Source organism: Phaethon lepturus, unplaced genomic scaffold (assembly GCF_000687285.1).
Source record: "Phaethon lepturus isolate BGI_N335 unplaced genomic scaffold, ASM68728v1 scaffold42332, whole genome shotgun sequence".
NCBI lineage: Eukaryota > Metazoa > Chordata > Aves > Phaethontiformes > Phaethontidae > Phaethon > Phaethon lepturus.
Window position 1 is genome coordinate 8,724 of NW_010523398.1, and position 18,406 is coordinate 27,129.

General features: G+C 36.1%; 1 protein-coding gene across 1 annotated transcript in view; it reads left to right on the top strand.

The window, feature by feature from the left end:
* CDC73 (cell division cycle 73) overlaps positions 1-17,485 on the top strand; it is a 19,272-nt gene extending 1,787 nt beyond the window's left edge. Inside the window, exons 2-7 of the mRNA XM_010282113.1 lie at positions 1,317-1,352; positions 1,733-1,820; positions 8,802-8,963; positions 10,835-10,935; positions 14,423-14,564; positions 15,836-17,485. Coding sequence (XP_010280415.1) covers positions 1,317-1,352; positions 1,733-1,820; positions 8,802-8,963; positions 10,835-10,935; positions 14,423-14,564; positions 15,836-15,872 — 566 coding nt within the window. The 3' untranslated portion in view covers positions 15,873-17,485. The remainder of the gene's footprint in view (positions 1-1,316; positions 1,353-1,732; positions 1,821-8,801; positions 8,964-10,834; positions 10,936-14,422; positions 14,565-15,835) is intronic.
* The last annotated feature ends 921 nt before the right edge of the window (positions 17,486-18,406 follow it).

Consider the following 18,406-nt stretch of genomic DNA (forward strand, 5'->3'; position numbering starts at 1 on the left):
GAGCCGCTTTGATTTAAAAAAAAAAAAAAAAAAAAAAAATCATTGGATAGGTAAAGTTCGTGTAGTTCAATATAGTGTTGCCAATTATATCTGTGCATTTGACAGTGTCAGGAAAAGATAATTAAGGATATGGTCTCAATATTTCAACAATGGCAACTCTGTGTTGTGAATATTTATACTGTTCTAGGCAGTTCCTGAAACAGTTGGTTGTAAATAAACATGAGCAAGTTGATGCTATGAAATTGGAAGTCAATTAATGAAATTTGTCATGCATAGTAGCAGTTGAGACTTGACTTAGTCTGCATCAATCTCTCTGCTACTCACCATTTTCTGATTTTGTGAATTAGGGTAAACACGTATGATGACAATTATGAAGCACAACAGTTCTTTCCTTAAGTTAGGATGCATGAAAACTGAACTATAAAATATTTATTTGGAGGAAGCCAGGTTACTCAGTAATAGCACCAAAGTGAAGAACCATATATGCATTTCCAACTTTGGATTGAAGTATTTCCCATATTGAGGAGGTCACAACTTTGAAGACTGAAGTAGAAACATTTTATTGGAGGGAGGGAGGAATTATTTTATTTGTCTGGCCAGTATTGTTTTGTTGTGTGTTTTTGTTTGGTGGTTTGGGGTTTTTTTGTTGGTTTTTTGTGTGTGTTGTTGTTGTTGGTTGACTGCTACCATTTCTGTCTGTTGGGGTTGTTTTTTTTCTTGAGTGCTACCATTTCTGTCAAGTTTCATTGTTTCGGGCACCCAAAGAGCTCCTATACCTCAAACTGCAATTGAAAATTAACTTGAGTAAGTCTGAAATTCAGATTTTGATTGCTGAAAATTCTATATGTGTTAAGGATAGCTAAATCCCACAGATATCGTGTACAATAATAACTACTAGTGAAAAGGTGAGAGTCTGTAAAGATCCATTTGTTGTGTCTTCCTGTTGGTTCAGCGCTATTGAACTTAAGCAGCGCTTTTTCAAGATTGCTGGCAATTTTTGTCAATGCTATAATGCCCCGAACTTTTGCGGAGGATGGAGAGCAATGAGTAGTTTCAGTAAAACTAGGAGAGATTAACTCTACTGTCCTAACATCCATTTCAGATGATCAAAAGGTGTTTGTCTTCTGAATACTGAGACCCAAATTATAGATCTCTTCTTCATCTTTGTGTATTGAATCTCTGAAAATGATCTAATGACTGTAGTGTGACTCTCCTCTGTTCACTCCCGCAACTAAAAAACATTGAAATGTTGCCTTACAATGACATTTGTTTTTATGTATTAGTCATTCTGCCATATTTTCTGTTTTTTTTCTCAGTTTCTCAAGCAAGACCACCTCCAAACCAGAAAAAAGGTGAGTCGATGGTAGTTAGAAGACCCTCTTGGTTTTTGTGTGAATTGTGCCCACTCTATCTTTTGCTGGAGCCACAAGGAACAACATAAACAAGCAGTGGAATGCAGACAGCATTCTGTTTTGCTAAATATGTGTCCTACCCATATTTAGAGACTCCTGATACAGGGATACGCTTTTTTTGGTGAATGAAAACCTTCAGTTTAGGAAAGATTTACTGTCATTTTCCTTGAATATTTTTCCATTATTTTGATCTGTTAAACAAGATTTTTGTTTTTATGTACAGTTCCTTTAATGAAAAAAAGGGAGGGGGCAGAAAACCCCAACCAAAACCACAAAAAAACCTCAACAAACAGGTAAATGTAGCTTTATTATCTCTACAGGTTCTCGAACACCCATAATCATTATTCCAGCAGCCACGACCTCTTTAATAACGATGCTTAATGCAAAGGACCTTCTGCAAGATCTGAAGTAAGTAGCTGATTAGAACATACTGTATAAAAAACTGTTTTCAGATATAAAGATATACGAGTACCAAATTAGTAATTAAGTGAGAGGGCGTATCTACTGTCTCGTGAGAAGCTAGATTTACAGAGTAGAGTATGAAAGAAATGAACGCCTCTTGAATAGCAGGAATAAAGCAAAAATTTATTTTCAGGGTTTTTGCACAATTGTGACCTGGGGAGCAAATAGGCAGATTGAGAGGAAAGTCTTACAGTACTGTTTCTAATGTCTGTAGTGGTTTTCTTTTGTGTAGCATATATGCACACATAAACGAACCCTCACAGTGGAAGAAGGCTTAGAAGATGAGCAAGGGCAATGTGCTCATGGAGCTCAGAAAGGGTTTTGGGAAATGACCACAGTTAATGTGAAGGAGAAGGGGACTGGAGAGTGGCCTCTGTTTTAGAGAAACAGCTGTGTCAGCTGAGCATGTCAACTGGTTTTATAAATAAAGAATTTTTTTTCAAGTTCACATACAAGGAGAATAAGAATAAAGTATTGTCATTAAGTATTGGTGCAAATTCATTCAGGGAGATCTAATGAGTTGTTAAAATTCATTTTGCATCACACATCTGGTTCTAAGAGGTAATTCATTATGGCTGAATGCAATCAATACTGCAAATTACTTTCTTCATGGTAAGGTAAAATTCACTATTATGGTAAAAAAAAACCCAAAACCAACAACCACCAAAACCCAAAACAAAACCAAGCAAACCAAAACATGTTTCTGCTTGTCCAACAGATCCATGCTATTTAGAGTTGCTTGTCTGTTAATACCACTTAATTTTTCTGAAACAGGCAGTCATTTTCACAGATGAATATACTGTTATAGATTGTCCACAATGGTATGTTCAAAAAATGGAGAGCTCTTCTTTCTTCCACCTTCAGCACTTTGCGTGTCCTTTATGAGACTGTACACCGCTTTTCTTCAAAAATAGGCTGTCCTTATTGTGGTGCTACCGCTGTCACTGGAGTTGCCGTAGATTTATTTAAAAGTGTGCTGCGAGATACCAGGTGCCTTCTGATCTCCAGCTCTTTCCAGTTCCTAGATTACTGCCACATATCATCAAAGATCCAGTAAGCATACTGGGCTCTTGGTGCCTCTTACGAAATATTTAATTGGAGAGAAGGCTGGCTTTTAACATTACAGTTTAATGTGCAAGCAGTTACTGGACTGATACAATTGTGTTGACAGAAAATGTTGCTTGTTTGTGTGGGTTTTCATGTTTAAGAATTTCACAAGTACAAGTCCTGGATTTTACATCGATGACTTTCTCGTATGGAAATGGCTGTAATGGAATAAAGCATACGTACAATGTATGTCATGTCTAAGTATATCTGTGCTAGGAGGCTTGCAGTGTTTTCAGTTCCACTGGGGCAGAGCTACAGTTAACTTCTCAAGACCTGCCCCAAGAGGAGGCTGATAGCTGGAGTGAAAAGAACATGATCCAGAAACAAATGAAGTTAAGTTTAAGTGATTAAAGGAGGACACTGATGTAGTATGTAAGTATGAAAGACAAAGTGAGGCAGCAAGGTATGTTACTGAATCAGAAATGCAACAGCAGAATTCAGAAGAGCAAAGTATTAATTTAGCCATGACAGTTCTAGCACTCTTCTAGAAAATGACACCTGGCCTGTATTTTTTTGCATTGAAATTTGTTGAAGTAGTTTGTTCAGGAACGGCTGCAGGGTTTGCTTTTACTATTCAGGTAGGCAGAGTGTAGACCTAGCCTTGATGTAGAGCGTGATTGATAGGTATGTGATGGCTTTCCAAGGAAAGAAGACTTACCTAATTTCTGCCTTGAAGTCACCACTTCTTTAACTTGTTCCTCACAGCTACATTTGGCATTAGAGATTTCAAAGACGCATGTCATTGCTACACGTTTAGGAATAAAGAAATATTGTCCAGACAGAAAAGGCACACCCAAATTAATATTCCCTCCCTCCCCTTACCCCTGCTCAGGAAGATGCAGGTAGATTTGAATTTCTTGTCTTTCTAGAGATAATCAACCTGCTTGTATTAGCCATCGGAGAAGATCAATGATATAGCACAAGGAGAAGTGACTTTTGGAGCTGGAAGAGTAAGAGTCAATGCAGGGGAGACTGCAAAGAAGTGTAGGAGAACCCTGGGAGAATGAGGCCCCCGGGATTGTTAGGGTACGGAAGCTGTGATACATGTGGCTGTTTACAGGGCAACTTTTTCTTCCATGCCTGATAGCTGAGGCAGCACACTTCTGTGAAGTGTCTGATTATAAAGAATGAGTGTGGTATCATTGGCAGATATTTTAGGTGGGTTGGTGTAAACAGGACAGTCTTCATCCAGTAGTATTGTGGGCATTAAATGCAATTGTCAAGGACTGGAAGAAAGTTACTAATTACACCAACATTTTTAGTAACCCATATCATATTTTACTCATATGATGAGTAAAATGAAATATATATTGTGACAGACAGTAATTTACTGGTTAAAGGTATTTTCTTTTTAAGATACCTGATTTGTCTGTTGCATATGTTTGTTGTAACTCAGATTTTGTAGGGGGACATTTCTATGTATAATTGTAATATATGCAATTCACATGCTGTATAATATGCAAATATTCTTGATAACCTTTTTTTGAAAGGTTATTTTTCTAAGGAGCCCAGTACAAGATAAAAATGAGGAGTTTCTAAGATATTAAGATATAAATTAATTTAAAATCAGAATGGCAATACTTTATATTGTGAAGCTTCTTAAAAATATTTCATCTAATACACTTTATTATTCTTCACTGTCTGAATACAACACTGGTTATCATAATTATTGCATAAAATCTGGCTTTCCAGACTAAGTATTGTAGAATATCTAAGTTAGGCTTTTCAGAAGCAATGCTTCCGCTTTACTTGGAACAAAAGCGAGGCAGGAATTATATCAGGCAGATGTAAATCATTAGATGATGATGATTATATTTTTATTATGATGGTGCTTTTACTCATGATATGTTTCACCATTTGTGGCCAGGAAACTCACTGAGATTCATCCATCTTTGATATTGAGCAAACTGTCTGAAAGATTTAGGGATGATGTATTAATACAAAAAACCCCAAAAAGAAAACAGGGAAACAAAAAAAGCTTTGTCCTCCTGCAAAAACAGGTGTATGAAGCTTTTGATACTGTAATCTAACAAAAATATTGAGGGAGTTGTAAAAATAAGCCTCCATTTCTTAACACAATCGAACGTATGTTACTGTTTCTGTCCGGCACTGGAGTTGCCTTTTTCTCTGCTCGTGCCTGTGTCAGTTTGCCTGGGTTGGGGGCCAGAAAGCGCTGACCTGACCTCACTGGCAGTGTGTTAAAGTTAAGGCTAGCAACTGGCGTGAGTGCAGAGCCCAGGCACGAGCAGCTCTGGCAGCTCAGGGGTAGTGTCTTACCGATTACCTCCCATAACTTGATCTTGTCCAGTCGCTTGCCTATTACTTAGGAAAGGGACCCGCTGCCTTTGTAAAGTGAGAGGATGTACCAGTTTTTATGTGCATGATGATTTTGGCAATTAACAGCAAGAGAACTGAGCGCTATTAATTTCCTAGCAGGGGTATCAAAACAGATTCTAAGTAGATATGGAATTTCTTTTTTTAATAGTGAACAGTAATCTGGAGAAACAACAAAAAAATGCCAGCTCCTACACAGTCAGGTTTCAGAACATGTTTCTAGTGTGTTGGATGATTAAAGAGATGTCAAGTACAAATGTATAGTTCAGCCACCAGCTATAGTATTGTGGCAAATAATTCCTGAGAAGATGGTTTTTTTTCTGTTTCTTTAATACTCAGATTTCTTAAGCCTGTCTTTTTATGGCCAGGTAGTGTTGGAGTAAGCCATGATTATATTTATAATCATACAGTAATTTCTGTTAGCTCTCAATTCTTGAGCGCATGGCTTTTCTTATACTTACTGAATGAATGGTTCCCGGAAATGCAAGCATGTATTTTCTAAACTTTCTGTAAGCTATCATTTATTCCTATACTCGTGTGTGTACATATATGTAACCATCTTCTTCAACACCTTCTTTATGACAGTCATCTTCTCTGCTGTTCCATGTGAATCTGCTCATTGCTATTTTTTTTCTTCAGAAAATTCAGATAACAAGGTATTTTATATTCAGTCCTGGAGAAATGCATTCAACAATATTTGGATATTTACAGTAAATAAAACTGAAGCTATTGTGTAGAAGAAACATAAATGAGGCACAACCGAGTGGTGCCTTAATGGCTGTAACACAGTTTCTAGCTGACTGTTAAATGAAGAGAAACTGTCAATAAACTAATGTTGAAATTAATTCTTAAACACAGAAACGTTTAAAGCCAGAAGTAGAATTGAGAATGCCTGTTTCAGCCAAATCTGGGGTGTCGCAGCTGTAGTGGTGAAGTTGGTAGACGCAGAATAGTGCTCCTGCTCCCTCGTGCCCATGTCGGTCTGATTCAGCAGCAGCAGCTTGGTTTCCTGTTTCCATTTAAAATGGGTTTGCTTCCTCACATTTACAGATTAAAACTGTGACATTGTAGATTGCTGTGCATATGAATATCTGATTATCACTGTAATGTATGTATGGTTGTGTGGTTTTTATTTATATATTCTGTATGAGGTTGTTCCTGTTCAGTGCATGGAACATGTAATGAAGAACAAAATTGTTCTCATGCTGTCCACCATTTTAGGTGATCCTGGCTTTTCATATAGACCTTGTCACTTGGGTAAAAGGTGTTTGGGGAAGAGGAGGGTGTAATTTTAAAATGCTTTTTAAAAAAATAATTTTTATTTCCATCGTTCTGGCCGGCATGCCTTAGTTCTGATGAGTGAGTAGAGGCTCATGAATGGTTTAACTTAAAAGCTTGAGAAGATCAAGCAGACCCTCATTTTAAGTTATAAAATACAGTTTCCTATCAATATTGGCAAAGCCAACCCTGTAACGTGTTGGCAGGACAGGCTGTTAGGTATGCTCGTGATTAAAGTTGCACCTCACCTTTCAGTTTTTAAATTATCAACTTGACTAGGAAGATTTAATTCTGATGTCACATTTGGTAGCTTTTTCCAAAGTAAAACTGTGTTGAGCGCTTCTCTGTGTGGTAGATAAAATATCTGTAAATATTCACTGTTTTCTAATCACTTCAATTATTGGTGAAATGACTCTCTTAATGTTTTTTTTTAATAATATTCCAGGTGACCTAAATGTACTTTTCCCCAGTGTAACCTCTATAGCTTTTTTGTCTGTCTTTAGAGTGGTGCTGTTTTGCATGTACTAGACAGATAAGAATAATTTAATTTATAGTTTATCACTGAACATCTGTAATGCTTTTTTCTGTACTTGCAATACTAGTCAACTTTAATGCACAATTCAGTCATTTGCATGTTTGGTTTTTTTTGTTTTCCAGCGCAGTTGTATGCATTTGGAGGCAATTCAGAAATTTGCTGTGACTTTCTGTTTTCAAACACTGTTAAATCATGAGGAGTATAAGGGGGCTTCATCTGTGTGTATACATTAGAAAAGTAAAATATTCTTGCTTGAAGGTTTATTGACAATTTCCACATGCTGCCATAAAGCATGATATATTTTTCCCCAAAATGCCATTTTCCCATTGGATATGTCACCAAAAACTGGTGTTTTTGAGTTGACTTAATAATGAACGTGCCTTATACTTAATTTTCCATTCCTTCTTTCTATTTTTCCAGCAGTAGGAAGTCCAGTCTGCTTGTTTAAGCACTTCCAAATTGGTTTTTCGTGTTCAAATAGAAATGGTGCAAAGAACTTACACAAAAAATGTAGTAAACTTTTAAAAAGCACCGGCTGTACCACAATGAAAAGAAATCTTACCTGTTATGTAGAGTGTTTTTCAAATATTCTTCAAATGTGGCACCAATAACTGATAACTTTTGCCGTTGAGTGAAACATAGTGTTTCTTTATATCAGAAATTTTGGAAATGAAATGTCAGCGGCAGACGGTGTTAGTGCAGCCGGGTGGTTCTGAATAGAATATTATGAGCTCTGCTCTTTTGCTGGCCTGGTGGGTGATATTGGTCACATCAGCTTACCTTTCTGTGACATAGTTTTGGTTCTATAAAATGCATGATTTTGTTATTTTTCCTTTTGACAAAATCCACTGAGATTCATCAGTAAAAAGGCTTAAACTACTCTTATATTTATGATGCCAATTTTGAGGACTCTTCTGTGTATTTTATTTTATTATCGCCACAAAGAAGAGACTCCTGAAATGGAATTGCCTTTTTTTTTTTAAGTTGAGATGCTGAAAAATAAAAGATGTGTAATTCATTTGGGGGTTGTCAGAGATTACATAAGACATGATATCACATGATTCTTATTTTCCAAGCACTTAATCTATCAGAGGAATTATTTAGGAAAAAAAAGTGCAGAATTGTAACTAAATGAATCATTGATAATGTAAAATCACTATCATCCAAAAAAATAAAACCTCACTCAAAAACCTTTTTGACCAAAAATCACAGGTTTCCTGTGAAAACATAATTCTGATGCCTCCGAGAGCAAGAGCTCTGAAATTTGCTCCAGGAAGCAATTGTTTCTTAGTGCCCAAGCTTCCCCATGTTGCCCTTGATCGCTAAAAAGAATGAGTTACAGCCATTTAGCAGGTTGTGATCTGGCTCCTCTTCTACAAATGTATTGAGTGAGGTTGGCAAGGAGTGCCATGAATGTGTTAAAACAGGTCAGCCTGTGGTTTTGAGGGGCAGAGGACCTTTTAGTACGACTGTTTTTATCATAAGGGCTTATGAAGTATTCTTCTATTTTTTGCTGTTCTGTATGAGTAGTGATGGAGGCTTGGCATAGTGAAAATGAGATGATTTGAGCGACTGTTGCAAATAACGCAAAGTTCTGATAAAGTTGTTACTTTTCCTGCTGATTACATCAAATAAATTGCTTTTGTCTACTGAATGTTTCTTTGTTCCCCAAGGTTTGTACCATCAGATGAAAAGAAGAAACAAGGCTGTCAACGAGAGAATGAAACTCTAATACAGAGAAGGAAGGACCAGATGCAGCCTGGGGGAACTACAGTCAGCGTTACTGTACCTTATCGCGTAGTAGACCAACCTCTGAAACTTATGCCACAAGACTGGTAAAATAGATTTCCCCTTTACAAAATTTCTTAATTGGGAGAATGCAGAATTTGGAGGGGACCAGTAAAATTCTACTGAATTCACTAAGAAGTTAAGATATGGATAAAAGGATGGACTTGATTGCTAGCTGTATAGGAGTCATTTCTTCAGGTGAAAATAGTACGACACTGATCTTCTTAACATAAGCTTTTTAATAAATTGCAAAACTTTACAGTTTAACAATGACCAGCACAGCTATTTTTATTAGGTTTGCCCGAAATGTTCCAGAAATTTGCATAGGAATATTCGTATGAGTTTTCCGGTTCGTGATACTGTAGTGTGCCAATCACTGAAACATGATCTGGGAGAAAAATCCTCCTTTCTTGTCTGCTTTCTGAATGAGAGTCTATTGGGAAGATAAGTTTGCAGGCCTTCAGCATCTGACATTCTAACTTTTTTAATAGTTAAAGAAAGAAAGCAAACACATCAGATGGTAAAGACTGAACTGTGATTTCGGTATTGAATCGCACTCATTGAATGGGATTCAGTGGTAGAAGCTTACTTCTGAAGGGGGAGCCCCAGCTGGGGAAAGGGGAATCATAGATAGCTTTTACTTTTAAGAAAAAGCTGGAAACATTGTTTTTTCTGTAGCCCATTCTTCAATGCTATGAAAACATATTTCTCACTGAGCAGCAAAGTTCTGGAGAAACATCTTTTTGTTACTTGATGTAATGAATTAGGCAACATTTTTACTTCTTCCTCACAAGTGTGAATATTTTAGACAAGTGCGATGACATTTTTGGTGGTTTTGTAACTTACAAAGTAGATTTTAATGGAGAGGAATACTTTGAAAAGGTTCTGTTCCTAAGGTAATTGTTCTCTGTATTGAGAACTTGAACTAATCAAAATCTGTGGTTTTGAAATTCTAAATATCAAATAGCACTTAAAATATTTAATGATCAACCTTAAAGAACCATCTAAAATGGTACCTATAGTGGTTCTGACCAAAGAGATGAAGTGGTGTGGGTCTTTTAGCTTGTTTTTATTCAAGAGAGAATCAGATATTAATATATAGAAATTAACATGTTGCCACATTTTTTTTTCCTGTGAGTCATTACAAAACCTACAACAACGTTTCAAATGCCAAAGCTTTAGTCTGTCTTCTAAAAGAAGAAAACAAAAAAAGGTCCATCCTGATTATTCTTTTCCATTTGGCATGTGGGAGCCGTTATGATGAATTAAATTTGGGGGTTAGATTAGGGAGGTAATTATTTGTTGTAAGTAGGAGCCATGGTTGGATGATGTCAATGTTCAAGAAGAATATAGACCATATGTGGGAGGACGTTTGCTTTAAAATTTTTTTTTTATTAATGTAAAAGCTTCATCTTGATCACAAACTTATTTGCTTAGACCACAGGTAATGGTTACATACCCCTACAATAAATGATGCACTTTGCAACTGAAGGCAGAAATTTAGCAGCTATGCTAATAAATTTTTAGAATAAAAGTTAACGGTAATCAGAATAAATGCTTTTAAATTGACACATCACAGTTTACAGTGTTATTCGTAGAAGATTATCTCTAAAATGTTGGAGCGCTTTTTAAAAACAAAGTAATAATAACCAGAAATAAACACAGTTTGACTTCTTACAAATGTACCACGAGAAGCTGAGCTGTGTTCTGCAAAGGGACGGAGCTAGAAGTCCAGAAAAACCACGTGAATTTTTTTTGCTTGACAAAGAAAGAGCAGTTGTGCTGGAGGTGTAGTGAAGCGTGCTATACTGCTGTTACTAAAATAAGAAACTATGCTTAGGTATATTGTCTGTTTAAGAAAACATGCAATTGAAATGGTCAGGGCTATCGACATGTTCCCCTCTCTCTGTGTTTGTAGGGATCGTGTGGTGGCAGTGTTTGTACAGGGGCCTGCTTGGCAGTTCAAAGGCTGGCCTTGGCTCTTGCCTGACGGATCACCTGTTGATATCTTTGCAAAAAGTAAGCGGTTTATTATTTTGTTTTTAAGTGTTTTGTGGTTTGTTGTTCTCTTTGGGGTTTTTTGTGGGGTGTTTCTGCCTATGGCAAAGTACTGCCAAGGACTACCAAAGTGCTGTTCGACTCGGGCGGTTGAGAAGACCAGCACTTAGGTCTTCGCAGATGGCAAATATTAATGTGCCCGCTGCAATTCTTCTGTTCTGACCTGTGGAAGCAGAAATCTTCTCAGAGCTGTCGTCTTTAGAAGAGGTTCAGAAATAGCTAGTGTATAAACTTACTTTCAAAGCTGCTGAAAAAAAAGTGAAAAGACAATGGATATTATAACACTTCATAGATAACAGGTTTACAGACTGTCGTCAGATTTCATTACTACTTTGAACAGAGGATTAATCACCTAGTATTTCACTAAGAAAGCTTTGCAAATACGATCTGGTGTCTGATAAACCTGAAAGTTTAGTAAGATACGAATACTTGTATCGTACAAGCTCACAGGGTGTGAGCTGGATGTTACCATTGTATAGATCTGAACAGTTTTTTTGAGTTATCACAGTTATGCCCAGTGTGCTTTGAGACAGACTGCGCTTTTCTTGGGCGGTTCACTCTTCTGACTGTAAGATGTGCAATAATATCTGAAGAAACTGTCAGCTTCTGCTCTGTGTTGCTTCAGCATGAAGCTGCCTTAGAAAATAGACCTTTTTATAGTGTCCAGTGGTTTCTGAGCTACAGATTTAAAAAAAAAAAAAAAAAACAACAAACTCAAAACAAACCAAAAAACACCTTAGTTCAGTCTGTCATCTTCCAGTCAGTGTGCTGAGGAAACAAGTTTGATCAGGTTTTATGTGTGCACATATTTGGTACGTGAAGTAGAAGCTGGAAGGACAATGCTAGTTTGGTAAGGAGCAAAAAAAAGGAAACAGTTGGGCAGAAGGCTAAGGATGTATCTGTGAAGAAGAAAATAAAATGAATTGCTTAAGGGGGGATTGAGAATGAACAATGATATAGCAAAAGAACCTGAAAGTCAGTGTGAAAGAAAAATACATCACAGGAGAGAGTTTAACAAAAGAGACTAATGAAAGAAGACAATAACAGTTCAAAACGAAGATATAAATAGAAATTGTGAAAAGTAAAACCAAGAAAAATGTTCTTAACTAAGGTCTAGCTAGTAGTTGCATGCTAGTTCCTATTAATGCTAACATTATGTATATATAAATGTATAGAGGGCCATAGGAGTTGTTATGACATGCTTTGACATTTTTGAAGTCTTCCCTGTGCCAAAAGATCAAAACCATAGCCTGCGTAGTTCAGTCTGAAGGTGTACAAATTCTTGCATTTTTAAGTGAGAAAAGGATATCTATTCTTACTTGACTTGTAAAGATATATTGAAATGGGCCTTTTTAATTTTAGAAATGCATTCTGTTGTTTCAGTGTGAGGTATTTTAAAAGTATTTTCCTAATGGGAGTATCTCTAGGGCTTTTCCTAACAATTTTACTCGCTCCTCAAAATAAAAACAGTGTAAATAGAGACAGCGTAGGCAACATCGGTCTGATCGTATGTGTTTACCTTTTCCTAAAGCTATTCCTTTGCCTGTATTTATAGTCTTAAATAGTCTTCATAAATGCTGTTTCTGGGATCTGTAACAGTTCATTGTTTCATCTGCAGTTTGCGTTTCTTCATGTAAGTCACTGGGTCCATAGCGATTAACAAGTCACAAAGCTTATCACAGTCATTTCAGAAAACAAGCAAGTAGCTTACCATATAGAATTCCTCAATAAAATTCGTGTTAGACCAGAGCCTGCCAAACTGGTTTGATTTATTCAGATGCTGTGTCACATAGCATTTTGTTAGTTGAGTCTCTAAAATCATTCCCCTTAGTTTTCGTTACACATGGTCTGTGTTTAATGTTCACATAGCAAACCAGCTTATTTTTACATCCGCAAGTGAATGTATCAGGTGAAATTTTGAATGATGTCATTTCAATGAACAAACATTTAATTTTGAATACCATTTTTAAAGGTCTTGCTACTAGAGCACATTAGTCCGCTTTAATACTGATTTGTTTCAGATTCAGCAGTGGATTTTCTTTGCTCAATATTGTTTAACCTTAATGCAGAGGCTCTGTGTCAGGTGTTGATTAAGTTTTCTGTAAATGCATAGCCCGGGTATATCTATATTTGTTTTCTCTGGTGTTGTTTTAAAACATGCAACTCTGGCAAAGATAATGTTTATGTATTCTTAGTTTTCATTCACAAAGCTTGGAAATTGATCTGGCAATGGTACAAGCCAGATGATCACTGCTTTACTTTGTTAATTGAAAAAAAAAAAAAAGCTAATTTCAGATACCAATCTTCTGGAAAGCTCCTAGATATATCATTTTATAGATTGACCTGTGTCTGGAAAAGGGGACTGATTTTATTATTTATTATAGCCACTTGGGTAAAAGTGTAGGTAGGTTTTGTGGAAGAAAAAAATGAAGAATGTGGTACCAGAAAAGATGTGACAACAGCATTAAGAAATAACTAGTTTCCCCAAGCCTAGTCAAATGCTTCCAACTTTACTTCTCCAATAATATCCTAAATAGAAAATGCATCAAATTGGTTACCAGCTAGGAACTGTTCCAGACTTAAATACTTTGCCCTGAGTTATGTTAAAACTGTGATTTGGCTAAGGAAATCAAGAGGAGTCTCAAGAAGGTTTTAATACTCACTGTGTTAATGCTTAGGCTTTACATAATTCACATGTTACGATAGTTCCCAAGAGCAAAATAACTGTTAATATTTTACCTTTTCAACTGAGTACTAGAGCAGGGGAAATTGGCAGTTACTAAATTTCTCAGAATGCTTCATGTAGCATTTGGGGGTTACGCCGGCATTTTGCTATCAGTCTTCTACACAGACTTTCAGGAAATAGCCACGCTTCCTTCTCAGTGGCCTCAGAAATGCCTTTTTTTTCTTTTTTCTTTTTTTCTTTTTTCTTTTTTTCTTTTTTCTTTTTTTTTCTTTTTTCTTTTTTTTTCTTTTTTCTTTTTTTTCTTTTTTATTTTTTCTTTTTTCTTTTTTCTTTTTTTCTTTTTTCTTTTTTTCTTTTTTCTTTTTTTATTTTTTTTTCTTTTTTTCTTTTTTCTTTTTTTCTTTTTTATTTTTTTTTTGTTTGTTCTTGGAGAGTTCAAAGATTTTCAGAAAAAACATTTTTGTTTCCCAAAGAAAATGTGCTTGAATTGGCAGTGAGTTTCTGCTGTTCTCTTAGAATCTGTGTCTAAAAACAGGGGTTGCCCTTGCAATAGCATGAGAGCCTGATAGTGGCCACTGGCCACTATATTTAGCTCCGTGCCCTTTCCTAGCTAGTTAACTTCCGTGAGAGATGGGATCATTAATTTTGGTCTCAGACTCTGTTCTAAAAAAAGAGGGGTGGGGTAGGAATTCTCTTTGACTAATCATCAGACACTTCAGTGTCATCATGTTTATACGCTAAATGTTTTCCTGTTTCCTGTAGTTAAAGCTTTTCATCTCAAATATGATGAAGTACGTCTGGATCCAAATGTACAGAAATGGGATGTAACAGTGTTAGAACTAAGCTACCACAAAAGACACTTGGACAGGCCAGTATTTCTACGCTTCTGGGAAACTTTGGACAGGTATGTTTCCTGTTGGAAATCCTTTATGCTTATGCTTTTATGATGTTTAGTGGGAATGAAAAGTTATGGCAACAAGGGAATTGTATACGTCTTAGAAATATGAACAATGTTTATAGCTTGAAAATACTGCTTGTTTAGATTTTCCCTGATGATACAGTTAAATATATACCACTATATTTTATTATAAGCTATAAGTAATATTTTCCAAAGTGTAATGTGCATGGATTTAAAGGAAGGGTAGTTGCCGTTAATCATCGACTAGTGTCATGACTCCCCACCTCCCTTTAGGCAGAAGGAAAGGAATGGAGGACAAACTAGGTGGTGTAGAGCTTTCCTTTGTTCCCCCAGCCCTCCCCTTGGACTGCAGTTCTGAGCTTATGAGCTCTCCTCCTTTCTCTCCCCACCTCACTAGATGACAGTCTAGAAGAGGTGAGAAACTACCTTAAGATAAAGAGCCACAAAGCGTTACCTTATCCTGATGCCTTTGAGCCCATAGCACTGGGTGGAAGAGGAAGGAAGTAAAAAAAAAGATACAGCACATAATGAGTTTTGGACTGGTGATTCTTCTGTACCTCGGGGGCCTTCCAAGTACTTAGCCTTGCCTTTCATGAGCAGTGAGGGATGGAGGAGCACCAGCAGCTCTCTGAAGAGCAGCATTGGTTGTGACTGCAGCTCTGTGGTGCAGAACCCTCTCTGAATACGAAGTTCATTGCAATACCTTTTTCATGTAGAGAAGAAACTTCTTATCATGAAGCAGTTGAAGAAATACTGAGGGAAGGGAGAAGCCCATGCATTTCATGAATGTTTAATTTTCTCATGTTGATTGCTCAGCAAACTGCTTGAATGACTGAGTGAACTTCAAAAAGAAAAATCCTATGGGAATTGTCAAAATAATTTCAAGCGTCAAACTTTCTATGGCTTCTTATTTAAAAGTCTTAGCTAAACAAGATATCTGAATTCCCAGAATGAATTAGAGTTATCTTTAACAACGATCATCCAATGTTACAAGTCATGTGATGCCTTGGAAAACATGAATTTCTTCAGAGCAAAGGTTTTAGCTGACTCTCTTGTAGTGGGACAAATATTGTGCATGGTACAGAGCTGTATGGCATATAAGACATTGCATCTCTGGCAACTTGCTACTTCACTAAGAATTTTGTTTTAACAAAGTCTGTGCATATTATTCCTGAGAGTAAAATTTCTATAAATACCAAAAGAGTAGTAATGTTGCTTTCTGGGGTTTTTTTCCTTTTTTTTTTTTTTTTTTTCAGGTATATGGTAAAGCACAAATCTCACTTGAGATTCTGAATCTTCCAGCTGCCATTTACTTTCTGAAGTATGGATTGAGAAAAATGAAAGGGGCTCCAGTTATGGAGACCAGAGCTCGCACTATGTGATATGTCAAGAACTTTACAAATGAAGAAGGGTCACAGTTGAAACTTTTTATAAAATCTTGTTTGGATGCTTCATGCTATGGCAGGTTGATACCTGTTGTTATTCAGAAGCAAAGGGGGTTTGCTTAAAACTATTTTTTTAATGTTGTTAGCCTTCTAGTCTGCAATCCAAATTGTATATTTTGATAGCAGCAGTTTCTTCTCCGTTTTGTTAAATTAGCCACATTTTTAAATAATGTGTTTTGTTCCTTATTAGAAAATAGATTGATCTTCACTGCAGGTTACAAATGTGGGTGTGTGCGTGTGCGCATATGCGCACGTGTGTGTGTATATATGTGTGTGTGTGTCTATATATATAATGTATAAAAAAAAAATTAGACACACTTACACACACATAGATGTTACCAGGCTTTCTAAACCACTTAGCTTCTGAGCTTAGTTTTGGGGTTTTTTGCTTATTGTTTCACTTACTGAAAATATTTTGTTGTGAATGATATTACATTTTAGTCAGATAGACTTGCAAACTGAGCAAAGTGAAAATTGTTTTGGATAAATCAAACTGTCAACCTGTATATGTATATTCTGTCAGTCTTTGTTGAAAAAGGGAAGATGAAAAATCTAGAAACACTTTTTTGGATTTGTAATGTCCCAGTTTACTAAATCCTTAAACTTTATTATATGATTATCTTCAAGTCATGTTAACTTTAAATTGCCATTCTCCACACAGGTCTCTTTATTTAAACTGAAAGTGTGCATGTGTACGTTCCCATCTATCCAAATACCTTTACATATGAGTCTAAATGTTACCTAGATTAAACAATGAATAGAGAAGGAGAGAGTTTGGATTTTTTTTTCCTGAAACAGCTACCACAAGGAATGAATAATTTTAACTTCTTTGCATTTATACCTTTAATACCACCTTGAATATTATTTTCTTGTGACAAAAGTAGCCCAGACTATATCTACAGGAGTTGTAATTTTCTGAGATGAGTGGCTAATACGGCATCCTAACAGTCCTGCATTGGAACGGAAAATGAGTCTACTCTAGTTACCAAAGAACAGATTTGCTTGATCTACAGTATGACTATAACTGAGGCCAGAAGACCCTGGTATTTGTATGAATTTATGGTATCTCTGTATCTATTTAATAACATTAAGTTGATGTTGCATACCAGTGGATGTAGAGAATGATCAAATACTGTAATGCCCGCATGAATTATTTTCTGGGATAGAAAATACGTGTTTATATTCCTGTTCTTGAAATTCAAAACCATGTTTTTTTAATATACTTTACATTTAAGGCTTGATGAAAGTAAAATGTGCTACCTATTCTTCTTTAGTTTTGCTTTTTATTTGATGTTACCTTCATTTTTAATAAATCCAGAAGGCACATCTCCTTAAGAGGTTTTTAAAACTGTGTGTTAAACTTATGAGGACTGTGAGGTCTCGCTTATAATTATATGTTTCTATCCCTGCTATATCAAGACTGCTATTTTTAAATTGTCTTAATGGAAACATTAAAAACAAAAACAAACCACCAAATAAAAAAATGCTAGTGACTCCAAGATTAGAAGAAGTTGAGACTGGATTTTTGAATGGATTCTGCAAAGTAACTTTGGAGAGCAGGCAATACAGAACTACTGTAGTTCTCCTACTTGTATGGGCTGTTGGTCAGTACCAAATGACTGTTTTTTCCTGGATACTTACGCTTATTACAACTGTATCCATCTCATACAGGGGTGACCTAAAACATTCAATACTTTGTTTTAACCTGTACTATAACTAGAAAAGCTGTAATGGCTATCAACGCAGCAATCGCTGTCGTGAGCAAGTGGTTCAGTTAAGGGTTCATTACTGCTTTAAATAGTGGGATATCATGTATGTTTTTTTAACTGTGAAATGTTTCCAATTAGAAATGTATTTTTTCAGACTTAATCAGTACTTCATGGCCCGTGCAGATTTAAAGAGACTTCTACAATGGGCAGCAAACTTAAAAAGCAACTTCATGTGCTTCATGTGCACTGTGATATACAAACTGTATAGTGGTCTTAAAATAGGTAAGGTCCAGTTATCTTTTCTCTGTCCTGTATTTCACTTGTGTTTTAAACACATGTGTAATCCTAGGTCCAGTATTGTATACAGGAGATGGTTTCATTTCAGTGTAAGTTTATGTATATATTGGGAGTAACCCCTCTGAAACTAGTGAAGTTACATGGTTGTGAAGCTGGCAGAAGAGAAAAAAAACCATGAAATCTTTGTATGAACTGTGCCATTTTTTACAGATTGAGCATAGACCTTTAACATCTTAGAATTTTGTACTTGCAAGCAATTTACGACACAAGTTGTAAAATATGTATTTGTGAAGGAGTTGGCACCTGATCGTGCATATTTTTGTCAGTCATAAAAGTAGTGATGTTTATAAAATGAGCCATTTTGCAATCAGATTCC